The sequence below is a fragment of the Bufo bufo genome, chromosome 9, assembly GCF_905171765.1.
Source record: "Bufo bufo chromosome 9, aBufBuf1.1, whole genome shotgun sequence".
NCBI lineage: Eukaryota > Metazoa > Chordata > Amphibia > Anura > Bufonidae > Bufo > Bufo bufo.
The window spans coordinates 117,352,196-117,375,309 of NC_053397.1; the positions used below are offsets into that span (position 1 = coordinate 117,352,196).

A 23,114-nucleotide genomic window follows, 5' to 3' on the forward strand; every position below is an offset into this window, starting at 1 on the left:
TTTTTTTTTTGGCAGAGATTTTTTCATCCACATTGATCGATGCGAATGAAGAAATCTGTGCCGTTCTTTTTTTCTTTCAGCCCAGAGTCTGAACGGAAAAAAATAATATCATTACCCGTATGCTCAATATAAGGAGAATAGCAGAAACTCCTAATGCTGGCCATACATGTAATGATTGTGGAGACCCTCAAATGCCAGGGCAGTACAAACACCCCACAAATGACCCCATTTTGGAAAGAAGACACCCCAAGGTATTCGCTGAGGGGCATATTGAGTCCATGAAAGATTGAAATTTTTGTCCCAAGTTAGCGGAAAGGGAGACTTTGTGAGAAAAAAAATAAAAATCAATTTCCACTAACTTGTGGAAAAAATAATAATTCTATGAACTCGCCATGCCCCTCATTGAATACCTTGGGGTGTATTCTTTCCAAAATGGGGTCACATGTGGGGTATTTATACTGCCCTGGCATTTTAGGGGCCCTAAAGCGTGAGAAGAAGTCTGGGATCCAAATGTCAAAAAATGCCCTCCTAAAAGGAATTTGGGCCCCTTTGCGCATCTAGGCTGCAAAAAAGTGTCACACATCTGGTATCGCCGTACTCAGGAGAAGTTGGGGAATGTGTTTTGGGGTGTCATTTTACATATACCCATGCAGGGTGAGAGAAATATCTCGGTCAAATGCCAACTTTGTATAAAAAAAATGGTAGAAGTTGTCTTTTGCCGAGATATTTATCTCACCCAGCATGGGTATATGTAAAATGACACCCCAAAACACATTGCCCACCTTCTCCGGAGTACGGCGATACCAGATGTGTGACACTTTTTTGCAGGCTAGGTGGGCAAAGGGGCCTAAATTCCAATGAGTACCTTTTAGGATTTCACGGGTCATTTTTTACACATTTTGATTTCAAACTACTTACCACACATTAGGGCCCCTAAATTGCCAGGGCAGTATAACTACCCCACAAGTGACCCTATTTTGGAAAGAAGACACCTAAAGGTATTCCGTGAGGGGCATGGCGAGTTCCTAGAATTTTTTATTTTTTGTCACAAGTTAGCGGAAAATGATGATTTTTTTTACAAAGTCTCATATTCCACTAACTTGTGACAAAAATAAAAACTTCCATGAACTCACTATGCCCATCACGAAATACCTTGGGGTGTCTTCTTTCCAAAATGGGGTCACTTGTGGGGTAGTTATACTGCCCTGGCATTCTAGGGGCCCTAATGTGTGGTAAGTAAAAAATGACCTGTGAAATCCTAAAGGTGCTCTTTGGAATGTGGGCCCCTTTGCCCACCTAGGCTGCAAAAAAGTGTCACACATCTGGTATCGCCGTACTCAGAAGAAGTTGGGGAATGTGTTTTGGGGTGTCATTTTACATATACCCTTGCTGGGTGAGAGAAATATCTCGGTCAAATGCCAACTTTGTATAAAAAAAATGGAAAAAGTTGTCTTTTGCCGAGATATTTATCTCACCCAGCATGGGTATATGTAAAATGACACCCCAAAACACATTGCCCAACTTCTCCTGAGTAGGGCGATACCAGATGTGTGACACTTTTTTGCAGCCTAGGTGGGCAAAGGGGCCCACATTCCAAAGAGCACCTTTAGGATTTCACAGGTCATTTTTTACACATTTTGATTTCAAACTACTTACCACACATTAGGGCCCCTAAATTGCCAGGGCAGTATAACTACCCCACAAGTGACCCCATTTTGGAAATAACACACCCCAAGGTATTTCGTGATGGGGTTTGTCACAAGTTAGTGGATTATGAGACTTTGTAAGAAAAAAAAAATCATCATTTTCCGCTAACTTGTGACAAAAAATAAAAAGTTCTATGAACTCACTATGCCCATCAGCGAATACCTTAGGGTGTCTACTTTCCTGAAATGGGGTCATTTGTGGGGTGTTTGTACTGTCTGGCCATTGTAGAACCTCAGGAAACATGACAGGTGCTCAGAAAGTCAGAGCTGCTTCAAAAAGCGGAAATTCACATTTTTGTACCATAGTTTGTAAACGCTATAACTTTTACCCAAACAATTTTTTTTTTTTTACCCAAACATTTTTTTTTTATCAAAGACATGTAGAACAATAAATTTTGTGAAAAATTAATATATGGATGTCGTTTTTTTAAAAAAAAATTTACAACTGAAAGTGAAAAATGACATTTTTTTGCAACAATTTCGTTAAATTTCGATTAATAACAAAAAAAGTAAAAGTGTCAGCAGCAATGAAATACCATGAAATGAAAGCTCTATTAGTGAGAAGAAAAGGAGGTAAAATTCATTTGGGTGGTAAGTTGCATGACCGAGCAATAAACGGTGAAAGTAGTGTAGTGCAGAAGTGTAAAAAGTGGCCTGGTCATTAAGGGTGTTTAAGCTAGGGGAGCTGAGGTGGTAAAGGGCTAGAACCCTTGTCACTTTACACTCTCTCTGCTGCCCTGTGCTTTGTGCACACAACAGCAGGGAGCTGACCATGGCAGCCAGCCTCTCATGTGCCCCCCCAGCCTCTCATGTGCCCCCCCCATCCCCTGATCCGCCCCCCAGCCTCTCCCTCTTATCAGCCTCCTCTGATAACTCAAACCCACTCCCCCTCCCTCCCCAGTATTAATCTTTGGTGGCAGTGGCCACAGGGTCCCACTCCTCCCCCCCCCATCATTGGTGGCAGTGGCCAGTTCCGATCGGAGTCCCAGCAGTGTAATGCTAGGGCTCCGATCGGTTACCATGGCAGCCAGGAGTCACGCTACTGAAGTCCTGGCTGCCATGGTATGTTAGTGAGCAGCATTATACTCACGTGCTCCGTGGCTGCCGGTCGCTCCTTCTTCTCATAGGTCTGTACGGCGCATTGCTAATGCTATAAGCATTAGCAATGCGCCGCACAGACAGAAGAAGGAGCGACCGGCGGCCATGAGCCTCTAGGAGCAATGAGGGCGTTGCTGTTACACCTAGATGCTCGACTCTCTGCAACTTCTGCACCCTCTCCACTTTGACAGTCCCAGGCAGTGAAAACATCATCACACCTGGTGTGCAGAGGGCATGGCGGAGGCAGAGAGATAGATATAACGTTAATGCCCTAGAAGAGGCTCATTGATACAAATCTGCTGACAGATGCCCTTTAAATATATATAATTTATATATTGCCCATCTAGCGCCGCATAGTCTGCTATTAAAAAAATAATGTTCTAGGGTATTGCGTATGCCTTGTGTGAAGCTATTTTATTCGGTATGCCATTTATTTCTACCATCTTGATTCCTTCTTTACTTTCTCATTATTGCAGTGGAGGTGGAGTAGGATCACACTGCATTTGCTCTGCTCTCAGTCCTATGTAAGGGCAGCAAATGATGGATCAATGACAGAATTTCTGTCCTTTCAATCACACTCCAAATCCTTGATCTATTTCTGTCTTATGCAGCTTCAGTCGGACTCCCCTGCCTCCTGTATATGATCTTTATGTGATCTCTTACAGATAGGAGGCAGATAAGACCGGCTGAAGCTGTGTCTCATAGAAATACACTGGACTCTGAACAAATAGCATGGACTGACAATGGCACTCAATGGCAGGTTCTCATTGTAGGATCTCAACTATCATATTACTGCACTAATGGTCCCATAGATAAGGTAAAATTATTTCTTCAAAAGCACTGCGTTGTGGGTAGGGGGTCTTAATGCTGCAAGGAGGAATTTGATAGGTGATCATGGATATAATCCTGTAGTTCTTAGGGAGTCAGCCACACAGAAGAAACTGACATCCTGTGTACATTTCAGAACAACTTCTGGACTAGTGGTCATAGTGGAGATCACACGATACAGCTGCACTTGAATGTATGGATATAACTTGAGGGGTGAAAGAAATGCTTTTAGAATGCTTTTATTTCACTTCAGGAAATGGCATTTATTATTTAGAGAAAGTTTAATACAAGGCACTTACTAATGTATTAATATCCATATTGCCTATTTTGCTGGCTGGATTCATTTTTTTAATCACATTATACTCTGCTCGTTTCCATGGTTACGACCACCCTGCAATCCATCAGTGGTGGTCCTGCTTGCACACTGGTGGCCGGGACAATGGGAGCACACATAGGCTATTGCTTTTTTCTACAGAGAGGCAAACGCTTTTTCCTATAGTGTGCAAGCACAGCCACCACTGCTGGATTGCAGGATAGTTGTAATCATGGAAACGAGCAGTGTATTATGTGGTGGAAAAATTACTGAAGCCCGCAGAGGAGGCAATATGAACAATCACAATACAATAGTAAGTGCCTTTCATTAACTTTCTCTACATAATAAATGCCACTTGCTTGAGACAACCCTTGAACAAACCCTTTAAGCGTCATATTTAATGAGTCTCCCAAACTCATGTCCATATAATCCATGAAAAGTGAAACGGGACACTTGCAAATATTGCCTCACTCCTTACTATTAAATCCTTCTTTAAATTTTCCAAGTAACAAATGCATAAAATCTGTGCATAAAAAAATTCCACATGTAAATGAAGTCCATAGGTGCAAGATAAATCCAGATTTTCAAACAGGTAATCCACAGAAATATAAACTTATTTCGCTACTGTAATTATTTTCTCTTAATTTGTAGATAATTATATTCAGAAGACAAAGAAGACTTATATTGACAGTAGAGCTAGAAGAAACTTGGGCACCATCAACACAGAGTTACAAGATGTTCAGAGGATCATGGTGGCAAATATTGAAGAAGTACTGCTTCGTGGTGAAGCTTTATCTGGTAGGTTCTTTTTATAAAAGCATATATATGCCACAGTGGCATGCAAAAGTTTGGACACACCTAGTCAAAATTACTCTAACTGTGAGCAGTTAAAGAAGACCTGCCATCTCTCCAGACATGTCTGTTGTAGTAACTACTTGCATTCCTCATATAATAACAATTCTGGAGCATATATTATGGCTCTGTTGTGTCATTCCTCTGATATTTTTACTAGATGTTATAAAAGAGTTGTCAGCAGCTTGCAGTAAAGGTACAGAAGGGTGTTACCAGTTAAGGGTATGTCGCTGCACAGTCTGACACCAGCAGGACTGATTGCAAAGAGTTAGACACACTTGCTATTGGTAACACCCAGCAGTACCTTTACTGCAGACTGCTAGCAATTTATTTGTAAACTTCCAAGAGGAATAATAATAGAATGGCACAACATAGAATCATAAGAATAGATGCTCCAACATTATTACATGGGGAGTGAATGTAGTCACTTAAACAAACATGTCAGGAGACGTGACAGATTTTCTATAACCAAGTTGAAGATGCAATGATCTCCAAAAAAAGTTATAAATTGAAAGGGGACACATTCCCTTTGTATTTTAAGCAAAAACTATTTATTTTCATCTTTAACATTTTTAAAATAACAAACACCCTGTATGGTTAGTACCTAGTAGTACCCCCTTTCGCAAGTATCACAACTTTTTGTAGCTAGCCAATAGTCTTTTAATTCTTGTTTGAGGGAATTTCATCAATTCTTCCTTGCAAAAGTCTTTCAGTTCTGTGAGATTCCTGGGACGTCCAGCGTGCGCTGCTCTTTTGAGGTCTATCCACAGATTTGCAATGATGTTCACATCAGGGGACTGTGAGGACCATGGTAAAACCTTCAGCTTGCACCTTTTGAAGGAGTCTATTGTGGATGTTGAGGTGTGTTTAGGATCATTATCCAATTGTGGAAGCCATCATCTTTTCAACTTAAAAGCTTATGTACCCTTTTGGTGGCAGAATGTTTTTTTTATTATTGCATTATACCCATTTTGAGCAACAAAAAAAAATCTCAGTTGGTCTTTATTCAAAATATGGAGCCATTTTTTCTGTACATTGCGGAGATGCTCAAGCAGTTTTGGAGCTGACAGGCCCTTTAACTCTGCTCTCTGACCTTTTAAACACTCATTATAGCTCATTTCTTATCTTACGGATACAAATGTGTCTTAAAGAAGTGTTTGTGACCTTAGTAGTTTAGAGATACATTTTATTAGATGACCAGCGCAAAGTGAAATTCCGAGTACCGTTCACACAGTTAAAAGAACAGTAAAAGGGGTTATCCAAGTTCTCAAACAGCCCCCCATGTGCCGGGCCCCTCACAGGTAATATACTGGCGCCACTCCTGGTCCCGGCGCCACTCCTGGTCCTGCTGCTGCTTTTCCCTTTACACGGATGAAAACATCCGGTGTCGGTGGGGGAAGAAGCCAATGGCAGACGGGGACCAGCCTCCCTAGCATTGCGGGTGATGCCTGGCATTGGCTGCTCCCCCCTGACACAGGATGTTTTCATCCGTGTACAGGGAGAAGGAGCAGCGGCGGTGTGGGAATGCGGAGTGGGGTAAGTATATTACCTGTGAGGGGCCCAGCACATGGGGAGGCTGTTTGAGAACTTGGATAACCCCTTTAACCGTTTGTGACAGAACGGTTCAATATTTTTAATAAAGGCCAATTGAAAATAAAATGCAATCCTAAACAAAAATTACCTCAAAAGTGTGCATAGCCTTTAACTCTTTGGATACCGGAGGTTTTTTCATTTTTGCGGTTTCATTTTTCTTCTCTATCTTTCTGGAGCCGTAACTTTTTTATTTTTCTGTTCACATATCCATGTAAGGGCTTGTTTTTTGCGGGACACGTACTTCCTAATGCCACCATTTAATATGGCATGCAATGTAGTGGGAAGCGGGAAACAAATTCCAAATGGGGTGCAATTGGAAAACGATACCACATATGTATAGTTTTTTTTTTATTTCTTAATACGGTAAAAAAAAAAAAAAAAAAAAAAAAATTATTTTATTTTTTTAATCACATCACCATATTCTGACCGCCATAACTTTTTTATAGTTATGTCTACTGAGCTGTGTGGGGGCTCATTTTTTGCGGGACGATCTGTAGTTTTTATTTTTACTGTAGTGTGTTTGTGACTTTTTGATCACATTTTATAAAAAAAAATTTGCGTAAGAGAAGCGTTGGGAAAAAAAATGGCTAATCGGCCATTTTGACCCTTTTTTCCATTACGTCACTCGCAATATTGGAAAATATCTTTTATATTTGACTAGTATTAGCTAGGGCTGCACGATATGGGAATATAGCCCTAAAAATTGCGATAACGATGTGCGATGCGATATTTTAAGGGAATTGTGCTAGAGGTCTATTTGCTTGGATTTTCCCACATGAGCCGCTGACGCGGCTGGGTATGACATAGTTATGGGGGATCTGTGGATGGCGCTGTTATGCGGGAGATCTGTGGAGGACGCTGTTATGTGGGGGATCTGTGGAGGACGCTGTTATGTGGGGGATCTGTGGAGGACGCTGTTATGTGGGGGATCTGTGGAGGACGCTGTTATGTGGGGGATCTGTGGAGGACGCTGTTATGTGGGGGATCTGTGGAGGTGTAGATCTGTGGATGACGCTGTTATGGGGGATCTGTGGAGGATGCTGTTATGTGGGAGATCTGCGGAGGACACTGTTATGGGGGTTCTGCGGAGGGCACTGTTATGGGGGACCTGCGGAGGGCACTGTTATGGGGGACCTGCGGAGGGCACTGTTATGGAGGACCTGCGGAGGGCACTGTTATGGGGGACCTGTGGAGGGCACTGTTATGGGGGACCTGTGGAGGGCACTGTTATGGGGGACCTGCGGAGGGCACTGTTATGGGGGACCTGCGGAGCGCACTGTTATGGGGGACCTGCGGAGCGCACTGTTATGGGGGACCTGCGGAGGGCACTGTTATGGGGGACCTGCGGAGGGCACTGTTATGGGGGACCTGCGGAGGGCACTGTTATGGGGGACCTGCGGAGGGCACTGTTATGGGGGACCTGCGGAGGGCACTGTTATGGGGGACCTGCGGAGGGCACTGTTATGGGGGATGTGTGCTATGACACATGGGGCCACGAGGGGGTCTAGCATAAGACACACATATAGCATCTTATGCTGGTCCCCCTCATGACCCTATGTGTCCTTTCATGTGTCCTAAACTGTGCACATAACTCTCCTATTCATAAAATGGCCAGCCTCTGTACTTTCACTATGAATGCACTGCAGTGCAGAGAGCGAGCCGGCCGGCGCGTGACTGACGTCACTGTCACGCTCCTCCCACTTAATTCAGGGAGCAGGAGCGTGACTAAGTGACGTCAGTCACGCGCTGGCAGGCTGCCTCGCTCGCTCCCGCTCGTCGCTGCAGTGCATTCATCGTGAAATTAAGTACAGAGGCTGGACCTGTTATCAATAGGACAGAGGACTTTATATCAATAGGGGCCCCTTCATATATAATCGCGGCATTTTCGGGTCGGCCGAATCGCCAAATCGCATTTGCCGATTATCGCGATTCGATTACTTTTGCGATATATCGTGCAGCCCTAGTATTAGCATTTATTATTTATGTATTAATTTTTTATTCTACAGAAAGGGGGGGTGATTAGAATTTTAATATTTTTTTAATTTTTAATTATAGTGAATTGCCAGCATCACTATTTGCAGCACAGGGATGCTTAACCCAGAAGGGCACGGTTCCGGGTTTTCCACTCTTTAGATGCCATGATCAAGGCATCTAAAGAATGTAATGACCACGATCAGCATTATTGCCGGTCACGATCATTAACTGCGGACCTCTGCTGTTTGAAACGTAAAATTGGCTGCAACACAAACCTAAAGCATGATTGATCCAGCCCCATGCTTAATGGTTGGAGAGGTGAAATTCTGTGGCCTTTTTTTCTCAAGCATACATTTGCTCATTGTGGCCTAAGAATTCTATTTTACCCTCATCAGTTCATAGGACTTGTTTCCAAAATACATCAGGCTTGTTTAGCTAACTTCATTTGCTGAGAGGTTTTATGCTGATGTCTCTTCCATGAAGGCCATATTTGTGTAGGTGTCCTATGAACAACGTACCACAACCCCAGAGTCTGCTAAATCCTTTTTATATATATATATATATATATATATATATAATTTTATTTTTATTTTTTTGGGGGGAGGGGGGTGTTAAGAGCAATAATATTGGCCATTTTGACCCTTTTTTCCATTAAGCACTGCAGGGAAAATGAGCCTCATTCTCTCTACAGTGCGGATGCACGCTTATTTCTGATCTGAGGCGTGGACTTTCCATTCCACTACTCTCTCCTTAACAGCGGCACCAGTTTGATAAAGCACGAATTAGGTCGAAACGTCACTAATACTATCCGCAGATTCAATAAAGCAAGCAATATTCATTGAGCAATGACCAATTGTGTTATATCTGGAATTTCTTTCAATACTGTTTGACGGGGTGGGAACCCAACTCCTAGAAATCTATACAGTATAAACAGTGTGCGACTAAGTATTCCTTCAACAGCAAACAAAATAAGATGGCACACTGTTATACCTGCAAACAATAGAACTAGGGATTAGATATAATTCTGGATTACCGTACATTGGTACTAAACATGACATATGGAAGCTCTTCGCGGACAATTCGATAAAATGTGTTGGGCCCATCTACCATCTGAAAGAAGGCCGCTACCCTCCAAACACACTGCAAGAAAATTTTGACAAGCGGATCCAAAGTGTGCTGCCATATTTTGTTTGCTGATTGTACGTTAGCTTTATGGATGTGCACCTGTGACTTTGGATTTTCTAGTGCAAATATTTTTGCAGTGCTTCCTTATTGATTCAGCAGAGCACTCATACAGCGCATTGCTGGATCAGTGAGAAAGCTAGTGGCATATATCCAATGGAGGTAGAGAATGCATCTGCTATGAGGCCAGTTGGGGAGGGGACCCAGCCGCGGCAAGCTAGCTGTGCAGAGGAGAAGATACCAGGAGGAGAAGGACCTGAGTGATGTCATCATCGACCAGTGCAGAAAAAGACTGAGCTCAGCAGCGCAGAGAAGTGGTCAAGGACCTGCATGATGTCAAGATGTGAGGGGGTGTGACTCCTGTGCTGTGCTTCCTCTAGAAGTTGTAATTTTCTTTAATAGCCTATAATAACACCCTAGAAATCCTGGGAGTTGCATTTCTCTCCCATTTATTTTCTTCCACATGTACAGATGTAGTAGCGTTAGCACACATGCTTAATGATGTGTTATCTAAACTAATTGTGTAAAGCAAACGCCTTCAATTGCTTTTCAATGGCTTTTGTTACATGACAACAGGAATGTCCACTGATGCCGTATGATAAGTCTGGACATGCTGGGAGTTATACTTGTCTCTTCATTTACCCACTCCATGTATTGCCCTCTAATTTCCAATAATAACAACCTGGTCATTGAGACTTGTAATTGTCTTTTTACTGTTATGATGTTTTGCAACATCTGTTGTTAGGCTTTGTTCACATCTGCGCTAGTGACTTTCACTGTTCTGCTCTGAGCACAAGAATGAAAATCATGGTAATCCTGGTGCTGGATCTGGCACAATCACGCACATTTACATCAGATTGATCCTTTTGATGGAAAAACTATACTATCACTCAGACATACCTGATTAACACAATGATTGCCAGACCGTTGCTATCTTAAATAAAATACAGTATAATTTGAGTATGTTGCAATATCATTTCTCAACCGTCTGTTGATAACAATACATGAGTTCCCTACGCATATTGAGGCCCTTCGGAAACTGAGTATCTAATCTAAAGATCGATAAGGCTGGTGAGCTGGAAATTGCAACTTTCTTACTTTACATTGTTACAGGACTTTTCCGTTGTACTCACCTGTGTTGAAATTATAATACGGTTGCCGATATACAGGTATACAGGTGTAGCCCCACCCCGTTTCCACCCTTTGATGGCTCATTTATCCTCATCAGACCGCAGGTCCAAAGCGGACCATGTGTTTTCTACCCAAGACCAAACCTCCCAAGAACGGCTACATATGCAAATCAAAATGCAAGAGCTGGAAAAACTCCTTATGCAAGAAATGAGACTGTGGTGGGATTTTACCACACTCAATAAATATATGAAGTCCATGTTACCAAGGGGACTTTGAATCAAAAAAATTCCCACAACAGTTTTTTGGGAATCATTTGTTTCTATCAGAATGTTCACTCCAGCTGATGGCACTCATAATTGAACAGGAGGGGGAGAAACTCGACTCAATACAACAGGAAATTGAAGCTTGCTGTACCTGTCAGAATAAACATGAGGACATGCAGCAATTCCAAGAATTGCAGGATAAGACATCCAATACCTTGAAAAATATGGAGGTCAAACAAAACAAATTCCAAAGGGATCTTTTTGACTATAATAATGATCAGATATATGAGTGGGGTAGGCGTGAGAATTTACCACACACCCTGAAATCTATATTAAAAAATAAAAAAACTGTCAAACAGGTCCCAGAGAAGGGCTGGGACAGCCCGCAGAGTGAGCTTCAATTCATCAGACCTGGAAGCCACAGAGGGTACAAGTGATTCCAAGGACTCCATTGATGATGCGGATAGAAATAAGGGGGAGCCTATGTCTCTACAGAATAAGCTCTCTTAGTCTAAAAAAAAATCCAGAAACAAACAAAGACATGGGGGTACAACTCCAAAAACGGGCAAGAAGGGCAGGTAGAAAACACACTAAGAAAACCGCATACAATGTCGACCAGACATTGAAAGACATAGGACCCTGTTCACATGATGTCCCCATACATGACGTAATCAACTTATCGCAAAGGGCACTAATGGAGGACCAGCTGGATGTATTATCCCTTGGCTTGAACTTTGTACAAGGAATGGACTTTGACCTTTTTTCTACAATACTAGATGTTTAATAAATTTGTTCGCAATCTGACTCTGAGGAGACATTTCTCTGATAATTCTACATAGTCATGTGATGACGAGGTTGATAATGAGAAACCCCGGGAGTCAGTTTGCAATGTTTTTACCGGTCTTTCCTTTGCAGAACAATGTTCACTGGTTTGCCTGGAGGGGTTACAAATAGAAAATCAAATGTTTGATGCTAAAGTGGATAGTCAGGAATTTAAAACCAGAAATGCTAGCTTTTATCCTGTGAAGTCACGGGTTCCTAGCATGGATACCTTTCAAGAAACATTAGAAAGGGAACTCACTGAGATCCACGCTCTCCAGGTTAATAAAAAATACAGGTATGAGAATCTCACTAGACGGCAGGACGAGGCTTTGAAACAGCTAAAGGAATGTTCAGACCTAGTAATCAAAATGGCGGACAAGGGGTGGTCCGTGGTAATCATGGACAAGGATGTTTATTTTGGGCAGATGATGGCCATGCTGTCTGATTCTTCCACATACAGAAGATAAGAGGGAAACCCTACTTATACATTTAAGAAGACTTATCTGTCCTTGTTAGACAAGAGCAGAGACAGAGGTTTCATTAACGACAAAGGAATATGATTTTCTGTGTGTGGAAAGTCCAGTCATCCCCATCATACATGCCCTTCCTAAGACACACAAAAAAGAGGTACCCCCCCTCTCCGCCCCATAGTGTCGGGTATTGGGTCGTTATTTGAAAGATTAGGGGAGTGGCTAGATGCCATTCTCCAACCCTTAGGAGACTACCAGGTTTTGTCATGGACACATCATATGTTCTGAGGGCTTTCTAGGACAAATCCTGGAGTGAAAAGTATATTTGGCTTACCCTCGATGTGGTTTCCCTTTATCCCTCGATCCCGCATAACATAACCCTTTTGGCATTGGAATATCACCTGCACAGATATAGTTGCCGACAGATTTTGTGGACTATATAGTGGAGGTGACTACACTGCTCATGATTTCCAATTACTTCAGTTTTGACAACAGGTTTTATTTTACTGACAGCCACCATCCGATGCATACCCTCCGGTCTGTGCCGGTGGGTGAGTTTATCAGAGCACGTAGGAGTTGTAGCATGAAGGCTTCTTTCCAAAAAGAATGTCTGGTAATTCAGGACAGAATGAAAAGGAGGGGATACCCTAACTGGATGCTGACTAGGGCCGCCCAGATAGTTAAGAAGAGGACTAGAACAGATCTTTTGTTCAAACCTTCAGGTAGAGGGTACCGAAATAAAAAGTGAGCAAATTTTAGTGACAAAACTACACTTGTCCTCAATTTTAGTAGCCAATTTACGGTGATCAAACAGGCTGTACAAAGATGTATCCCGATTTTATATGAGGACCAATTCCTGTTTTACTGCGGGATGGCTGCTGGATTGTTTCAAGACGTCCTGGCAGCCTGGCCAATAAATTGTCTCCATCTTTACTTGTTTCTTCCACTGTTAAATCTAAACCCACCTGGCTTAGATATCAGGGTTTTACCAAGTGCGGGTGTCACACCTGCAAGTCCTGGAATTATGTACAACCTACTACAGTGTTTGCAAATTCTACACATACATAACAGTTTTCTATTAAGAGCTATATCATCTGCAACAGTGTAGGTGTTATTTATCTCATCAAGTGCACCAGTGCATGTTATGTATGTGGGAAGTACCTGCAGACAATTTAAGGCCAGGCTGCGGGAGCATCTGAATTATGTTGCCAACTACTTGGCAACAGGTATCTCCAGTGTTGCTAGAGTCCCTTCATTAAAGAACATAATAGAAATGTGGCCAGCTTGAGTGCTTGTGCCATTGAGAGGGTTATTCTCCCCCCCCCCCCCCCCTACCCCCACCAGAGGGGGTGACATCAGGAATAAGATCCTATTGCAGGATGCCTTCTGGATCTTTAGATTAGATACTCTGTATCCGAAGCGCCTCAATATGCATAGGGAACTCATGTATTGTTATCAATGGAAGGTTGAAATGATATTGCAACATACTCAAATTATACTATATTTTATTTAAGATAGCAACGGACTGGCAATCATTGTGTTAATCAGGTATGTCTGAGTGATGGGATAGTTTTTCCATTCTAAGCCATTATACATGCAGAGGGTGGATTTAACCATTATGACACTGGATTCGGAATGTGTTCACACTGACTACCGCTAAGTTTTTTTCCCTTTCTGCAGGATTGGTTTTGTTTTTAATTATTCCTCCGCTTATAAATTGCTCAGGTAATAATCCAGGTATTACAAGGAGTTGCGGCAGGAATATTTTAATTTCATTATGTGTTTTACAGGCTGGAAATAGCAGTGTTTGTGACATATGGTGATGGGTGTATTGTTTGTGGAAGGCTCACCCCCGGGAGGAGTTTGGTCCTTCCTACCCACCCCCATGATTGAGGGTGGGGTCTTTTTTACCCCGGGGTACAAGCACTCCACCAGGTTATAATTAAGAACTGAACAGTTCGAAGCATGTTAACCAGCCACGGTGGTGGGTGAGGTGCACACTGGCTGTATCCATATTATGAATCTGAATAAAGACAAAGCAACCCTTTCGAAACTTTGGATGCTGGAACTCTTTTCTTCCGTGTGTTACATAGAGGACTGGTCCGGTCTTGTTTTGTGCATCCTCATTTATGGTGAGCTGGAAATTGCAACTTTCTTACTTTACATTGATCCTTTTGACTATGATGAGATCTGATGGGTTTCCATCATAGAGCCTGGCATGCTGCAAAAATGTGTCCAATATTTGGGACCTGATCTGCAGTGGATACCCTTAACGCAGTTGTGATCAAAGCCTTATGTGTTGAGGCGGAGCTAAGAAAGGCATGTGAGCGGACACACGGCTGCTGAGCTCCTCTGCATCATCGGCTAATACATCCTGATGGCGGGCAAATATCACGCTCCAGCAGCTCTACACCTACCTCTGGGCCACTAATAACCTCTCCGGGGCACAGCGGGGCCGTGAAGCCGAAAAAAGACACAAAAAGCGGGGAGAGAGAAATCCAAGATGGCGGAGCGGCAACTCCAGGCCGGCAGGGCCGCATGGCGGAGGTGCAGAGAGACACTGCGGCGAGGCTGGAAAAGTATGCCAGGACGCCGATGGCTCAGAGTACCAGAGGAATGAACAAAAGGCAAGTGCAACTGCCAGAGGAAGCGCTGGCAGACTCTGAGACTGAGAGAGATGATGCTGCAGGGGTACACATTACCAAAGCTAACAGATATTGCGCCCTGCAGGCAGAAGATGTATAAATATATCAGGGATCAGTACAGAGATCTTTCCCATCATCTATTTATCCCCAGGACTGTAACTGTAAACGTCTGGAGGAAAGAAGGTTTGTACACAAACATACACTGCTCAAAAAAATAAAGGGAACACAAAAATAACACATCCTAGATCTGAGTTAATTAAATATTCTTCTGAAATACTTTGTTCTTTACATAGTTGAATGTGCTGACAACAAAATCACACAAAAATTTAAAAATGGAAATCTAATTTTTCAACCCATGGAGGTCTGGATTTGGAGTCACACTCAAAATTTAAGTGGAAAAACACACTACAGGCTGATCCAACTTAGATGTAATGTCCTGAAACAAGTCAAAATGAGGCTCAGTAGTGTGTGTGGCCTCCACGTGCCTGTATGACCTCCCTACAACGCCTGTGCATGCTCCTGATGAGGTGGCAGACAGTCTCCTGAGGGATCTCCTCCCAGACCTGGACTAAAGCATCTGCCAACTCCTGGACAATCTGTGGTGCAACGTGACGTTGGTGGATAGAGCGAGACATGATGTCCCAGATGTGCTCAATTGGATTCAGGTCTGGGGAACGGGCGGGCCAGTCCATAGCATCAATGCCTTCATCTTGCAGGAACTGCTGACACACTCCAGCCACATGAGGTCTAGCATTGTCTTGCATTAGGAGGAACCCAGGGCCAACCGCACCAGCATATGGTCTCACAAGGGGTCTGAGGATCTCATCTCGGTACCTACTGGCAGTCAGGCTACCTCTGGCGAGCACATGGAGGGCTGTGCGGCCCTCCAAAGAAATGCCACCTCACACCATTACTGACCCAATGCCAAACCGGTCATGCTGCAGGATGTTGCAGGCAGCAGAACGTTCTCCACGGCGTCTCAAGACTCTGTCACGTCTGTCACATGTGCTCAGTGTGAACCTGCTTTAATCTGTGAAGAGCACAGGGCGCCAGTGGCGAATTTGCCAATCTTGGTCTTCTTTGGCAAATGCCAAACGTCCTGCACGGTGTTGGGCTGTAAGCACAACCCCCCACCTGTGGACGTCGGGCCCTCATATCACCCTCATGGAGTCTGTTTCTGACCGTTTGAGCAGACACATGCACATTTGTGGCCTGCTGGAGGTCATTTTGCAGGGCTCTGGCAGTGCTCCTCCTGTTCCTCCTTGCACAAAGGCGGAGGTAGCGGTCCTGCTGCTGGGTTGTTGCCCTCCTACGGCCTCCTCCATGTCTCCTGATGTACTGGCCTGTCTCCTGGTAGCGCCTCCATGCTCTGGACACTATGCTGACACACACAGCAAACCTTCTTGCCACAGCTCGCATTGGTGTGCCATCCTGGATAAGCTGCACTACCTGAGCCACTTGTGTGGGTTGTAGACTCCGTCTCATGCTACCACTAGAGTGAAAGCACCGCCAGCATTTAAAAGTGACCAAAACATCAGCCAAGAAGCATAGGAACTGAGAAGTGGTCTGTCGTCACCACCTGCAGAACCACTCCTTTATTGGGGGTGTCTTGCTAATTGCCTATAATTTCCACCTGTTGTCTATCCCATTTGCACAACAGCATGTGAAATTGATTGTCACTCAGTGTTGCTTCCGAAGTGGACAGTTTGATTATACAGAAGTGTGATTGACTTAGAGTTACATTGTGTTGTTTAAGTGTTCCCTTTATTTTTTTGAGCGGCGTAGAAAAGGATTCTTTACGGTAAGAGCAGTGAGACTATGGAACACTCTGCCTGAGGAGGTGGTGATGGTGAGTACAATAAAGGAATTCAAGAGGGGCCTGGATGTATTTCTGGAGCGTAATAATATTACAGGCTATAGCTACTAGAGAGGGGTCATGGTTCCAGGGAGTTATTCTGATTGCCTGATTGGAGTCGGGAAGGAATTTTTTATTCCCCTAAAGTGGGGAAAATTGGCTTCTACCTCAGTTTTTTTTTTTGCCTTCCTCTGGATCAACTTGCAGGATGACAGGCCGAACTGGATGGACAAATGTCTTTTTTCGGCCTTATGTACTATGTTACTATGTTACATTGAAACAGGGGGCGCAGGACTCTGATTCTGATGAACCAACCCTGAAAGATGTTATGCACACCATCTCTGAATACCCTCACTGTACAAGTGGGAGCCATAAAAGAGGCTGTTACTATAGTTCGCCATGACCTGAAAAAACTGTCAGAACGCATCTCAGCTCTGGAGGAGCGGATGGGAGCAGTTGAAGATGCCATACCGCTCATGAAACGAGATTTTAAGGAATACGCGCGGAGTCTAGACGTTATTGCGGCTAAACAAGATGACCTAGAAAACCGGTCACACCGTAACAATATCAGATTGGTAGAAGTGGCTAAAAAAACTGAGGGGGCTAATCCTACAGATTTATTCTAGACCTGGTTAAAAGAAAAGTTTGGGGAGGTGGCGCTGACACCACTATTTGCAGTAGAAAGCGCCCATAGGGTTCCGACTCGCCCATTACCCTCGGGCGCACCCCCAAGACCAGTATTAATGAAAATACTACACTACAAAGTCCGGGATATTCTCCAGAGAAATGCCAGATCTTACCATTAATGGACAGAAGGTGGCACTCTTCCCAGATTTCTACCAGGAAGTACAAAAAAGAAGAGCAAAATTCCTGGACATTAAATGTCGCCTTAGGGCGTTAAATATATTCTACTCTATGATGTATCCAGCCAAGTTGAGGATAGTCGCATTGGGAAATACAACATTCCATGATGATCCGAAAGAGGCGCTGAAATGGTTGGATCGACATGAATGGCAGCTGGCGAAAGGCAAAAGCTGAAGTCATCCGAGATGATAAAGAACATGCTCACACGTTGATCTAATCTCTGCAAACAGTATGGCGTTGTGTGTGTATGTGAGCACAATTGGAGGGTATTAATGCTAGGTTGCGGCATAACAGTTGTTAGAAGTTGAGAATGTGCAATAGAGGGTTTAACAGGTAGCAGCAGCTCGCCATTATCAGTATGTGAAAAGATGCAGAGGGAGCAGGTAGACCTTTAAAAGTATTGGGAGGTTTTATAACACATAAGTAAGTTAAGTGTTAACAAGTTTTATGGTTAGCCAACCCATTTATACCATCTTGTGTTAACAAAGGTTAATTACTTATCAGTGCTAGACCTCAACAACAGGTGTTGTTTTATCCCACGGGCCAGTCAAACGGTGTTTTAGTGGGGACTTGTTGAGGAGGTTGGAGCACTATAATTGTCTTCTTAAAGGCAAAATTGTTAAGGGGAAGTTATACCTTATCTGTTCAGATACTGCAACCATGGTAGCTCAGACTAACGCCTCATGCACATGACCGTTGTGTGCATCCGTGTCCGTTGTTCCGTTTGACTTTCAATGGGTCCGTTGAAAACTCGGAAAATGCACCGTTGTTAATCCGCGTCCGTGATCCGTGTTTCCTGTCCGTCCAAAAAATATGACCTGTCCTATTTTTTTGACTGACAACGGTTCACGGACCCATTCAAGTCAATGGGTCAGTGAAAAAACACGGATGCACACAAGATTGTCATCTGCATCCGTGATCCGTGTCCGTAGGCTACTTTCACACAGACTGATTGCAGATCCGTCTGCATAAAAGCTTTTTCAGAGCTGAGTTTTCACTTTGTGAAAACTCAGATCCGACAGTATATTCTAACACAGAGGCGTTCCCATAGTGATGGGGACGCTTCAAGTTAGAATATACTAAGAACTGTGTACATGACTGCTGCCTGGCAGCACCCGATCTCTTACAGGGGGCTGTGATCCGCACAATTAACCTGAGGGGTTAATTGTGCGTATCATAGCCCCCTGTAAGAGATCAGGTGCTGCCAGGCAGGAGGGGACAAACCCCCCCCTCCCTCCCTCCCCAGTTTTAAATTCATTGGTGGCCAGTGCGGCCCCCCTCCCTCCCCTGTATTACATTCATTGGTGGCCAGTGCGGCCTCCCCTCTCCCCCCCTCCTAATTAAAATCCCCCCCATATACTATGGCCCCAGTTGTGCCCCCATCTTTATATTGTGGCCCCAGTTGTGCCCTCATACATATACTATGACCCCAGATGTGTCCCTATACATATATTATGGCCCCAGTTGTGCCCCCATACATATATTACGGTCCAAGTTGTGCCCCAATACATATACGATGGCCCCAGTTGTGCCCCCATAGATATATTATGGCCCCAGTTGTGCCCCCATAGATATATTATGGCCCCAGTTGGTGGCAGCGGAGAGTTCCGATCGGAGTCCCAGTTTAATCGCTGGGGCTCCGATCGGTAACCATGGCAACCAGGACGCTACTGCAGTCCTGGCTGCCATGGTTACTTAGCAATTTTAGAAGCTTTATACTTACCTTGCTGTCTGTGGCCGGCCGGGCGCTCCTACTACTGGTAAGTGAAAGGTCTGTGCGGGGCATTGCTTATAGCACAGACCTGTCACTTACCAGTAGGAGGAGCGCCCGGCCGGTCACAGACAGCGCAGGTTATCTATTCCAGTTATAGTTATCCAGTTGTTATAGTTCCAGTTATCTACCGGACGTTCCAGTTATATTATTGGGAGATTTCAATACTGTAATAAATGCTGATATAGACAGAATGAGTGTGAGTTCACAATCCACTGGGGGCGGAGTTACTCCATTTGGTAAATTAATCCAAGAGGTCTCCATGCTAGATTACTGGAGGATGAAACATCCACAAACAAAACAATACTCATGCTACTCTAACACTTATGGCTCTCTGTCAAGGATTGATCTGATACTGGGTAATGAGAGCATGGGGCACTTTGTCCAAAAGGTGGAGTATTTAACACGCAGGATCTCTGATCATTCTCCAGTAATGGCCACGGCTGACTTTCTATCTTCCCAACAAAAGGGCAATAAGATATGGAAATTCAACCCATACTGGTTGCATATACTTCCAGATATTGGTGGAATTGGGGAGAAATTAAAATAATTTTTTATACTTAATAATCCATCAGCCCCCAAATTGATAGTATGGGATACGATGAAAGCTTTCTTAAGAGGATTATTGATAGCTGACATAATTATATTTTTTTAAATGAATCCAAGTTCACCGTACATAAATTAATAGCGGAGGTAGAAGCAACAGAAGCGGAGTACATCGTTACTCCGGATGTGACAATGGAAAAGAGATGGTGGGAGGCACAGCAAAAACGGAATGACAATCTATTACTAACTGCTAAAAAGAAAAGTTTTTTTTCAGAAACAATCCTACTATGAAGGCGAAAAGGCAGGCAGATTGTTAGCGATAATCTCTAAAGCCCAACAACAAACATACATAGCAGCCCTTCGAGATAGGGAGGGGAACATACACACATCACCAGAGCATATACTCTGAATCATGCACTGATTTTACTCTTCTCTATATGAGGTCAAGATGTATGCATCAGATGAGGAATTGCTGGGGTTCCTACACCCGCTACATTTTAATACTTTCTCTGAAGAACAAAGAAACATGCTTGATGGGCCTATAACAATAAAAGAAAAAGAAATGGAATTAGCCCTAAGTGATATGTCCAATAATAAAGCTCCAGGCAAAGATGGGATACCGGTAGAAATATATAAATCTTATGCTTAAACACTTCTGCCCCAGTTGTTGGGGGTATGTGAGGACGCTAGAGATTCAGGCAGATTACCACCATCCATGAATGAAGCCATAATTATATTACTACCAAAACCAGGTAAAGACATTTTAGAAGCAGACTCCTATAGACCTATATCTTTGCTTCCAGTAGACGTGAAGATATTGGCAAAAGTATTGACGAATTGTCTAAATACGGTAATAACATCTTTCATACATACGGACCAAGCTGGCTTTATGCCAAATATGTCCACAGCTGTGAATATTAGGCGTCTATACTTAAGTATCCAAGCGGGCCAGGTCCACACCGCGAATGCGGCGGTCGCATCTCTTGATGCGGCCAAGGCATTTGATAGTGTGGAATGGCGGTATCTGTGGTCTGTACTTAAGAAAATGGGCTTTGGCCCTGAGTTCATAAAGTGGATACAATTATTATATGTTAGTCCTAGAGCGTCAGTGAGTTAAATAGCAATCTTTCAGATTAGGGATCGACCGATATTGATTTTTTAGGGCCGATACCGATAATTTGTGAACTTTCAGGCCGATAGCCGATAATTTATACCGATATTCTGGGAATTTTCATTTTTGAGAAAAAAAAAATTCCTACACAAATCTGCTGAAAATTAATATGTTTATTGTTAATGTGTATTTTTTTGTTTATTGTTAATGTGTATTTTTTTTTTTATAAGTCTTTTTCATTTATACTTAATATTTTTGTGTTTTTTTTTTTTTTTTACTAACTTTTAGCCCCCTTAGGGACTAGAACCCTTGTCCTATTCCCCCTGATAGATCTCTATCAGGGTGAATAGGATCTCACACTGTCCCTGCTGCTCTGTGCATAGTGCACACAGCAGCATGGAGCTTACCATGGCAGCCAGGGCTTCAATAGCGTCCTGGCTGCCATGGTAACCGATCGGAGCCCCAGGCTTACACAGCTGGGGCTCCGATCGGAGGAGCAGGGGAGAGGGGATCCTGTGGCCACTGCCACCAATGAGTAATACTGGGTGGGGGGGGGGGGCGCACTGCGCCACCAATGTTTTTACTATTGGCCGGGATTGGGGTGGGGGCGCACTGCGCCACCAATGATTAATACTGGGGGGCCTGGGGGTGGGGGCGCACTGCGCCACCAATGAAGATAAGTCTCTCAATCATTCATATACAGGAGGCGGGAGCTGGCTGCAGAATCACATAGCCGGCTCCCGACCTCTATGAGCGGTAGCTGCGATCCGCGGCACCTGAGGAGTTAACTACCGCGGATCGCAGCTATCGCTCATAGAGGCCGGGAGCCGGCTATGTGATTCTGCAGCCAGCTCCCGCCTCCTGTATATGAATGAATGAAAGGCTTATCTTCATTGGTGGCGCAGCGGCCACAGCCCCTCCCCTCCTCTTGTCTTCTCTTCTGTCATTGGCGGCAGCAGCACAGGGGGAGGAGACACTGCTTCCTTCTCCCCTGTGCTGCTGAGGGAACACGGAGAGCGCTGACAGCAGCGCGTTCTGTGTTCCCCATACGTTATCGGTATATCGGCAAAATAGATACCGATAACGTTCAAAATCCTCAATATCGGCCGATAATATCGGCCAAACCGATAATCGGTCGATCCCTATTTCAGATCCATTCCAAATTTATAGGTTGACTAGGCAGGGGTGCCCGTTGTCACCACTATTATTTGCGGTGGCAATAGAGCCACTAGCTGAAGCCCTGAGAACTGCGAGCCTAGTGAAAGACTTTCAATATGGAAATCTCACTGAAAAAGTCGCACTGTATGCCGATGACTTACTGCTATTTTTGGAGGATTGGGAAACATCCCTCCCAAAGGCCATTAAGGTTATAAATTACTTTGGCCAACTATCTGGATTAAACATAAATTGGTCAAAATCTGTCATAATGCCCTTGTCTAACAAAGAGAATTCGACCCCGCTAGATGTACCGGACCTCAGTCGTTACATCTTTTAAATACTTAGGGGTGAAAATATCTGCTGATACATGAGAATTTGGAGATCTAAACCTGGTACCTTTACTTGAAAGGTTCAGAAGTAAAATGCAAGTGTGGACTAAGTTACCCCATGCTGATTGGTAGAGCCAATCTTATTAAAATGATTCTCATGCCCCAATTGTTGTATCTTATCCACAATGCACCAACATGGATCCCACTCCCGTTCTTCTATAAGGTCAATGCAATCTTTAGAGACCTCATATTGTCAAGGTATATCTTTTATATAAAATATAAATATTTTATATAAAAAATAAAATGTCAATAAAATATGGAAATCAGTCAGGAAATCCACTAGGCGGACATAAAACGCCTTTTGTTTTATCTTGAGACTCCAAATTTAATTTATGCAATTCATGAAAACAAAGGGGCAATCAATTATGCAAAATATATGTAATAATTTGTTTATAAATGAGTAAAAATCCAATATTAAACAGACATAAGACCAATAGATAGACAAATTGACGCAGTACCAACAAACCACCACTAAATGGTGCTGTAACCCACTATTACTTTCTCACCAGCACAGAATTATTTGAAGTAACATATGATAAGATA

General features: G+C 43.5%; 1 protein-coding gene across 1 annotated transcript in view; it reads left to right on the plus strand.

Annotated features, from left to right (window-relative positions):
• Window positions 1-23,114, plus strand: part of SEC22B (SEC22 homolog B, vesicle trafficking protein) — a 145,135-nt gene that overhangs the window by 101,123 nt on the left and 20,898 nt on the right. The window contains exon 4 of the mRNA XM_040407568.1: window positions 4,597-4,743. Within this exon, the coding sequence (XP_040263502.1) occupies window positions 4,597-4,743 (147 nt within the window). The remainder of the gene's footprint in view (window positions 1-4,596; window positions 4,744-23,114) is intronic.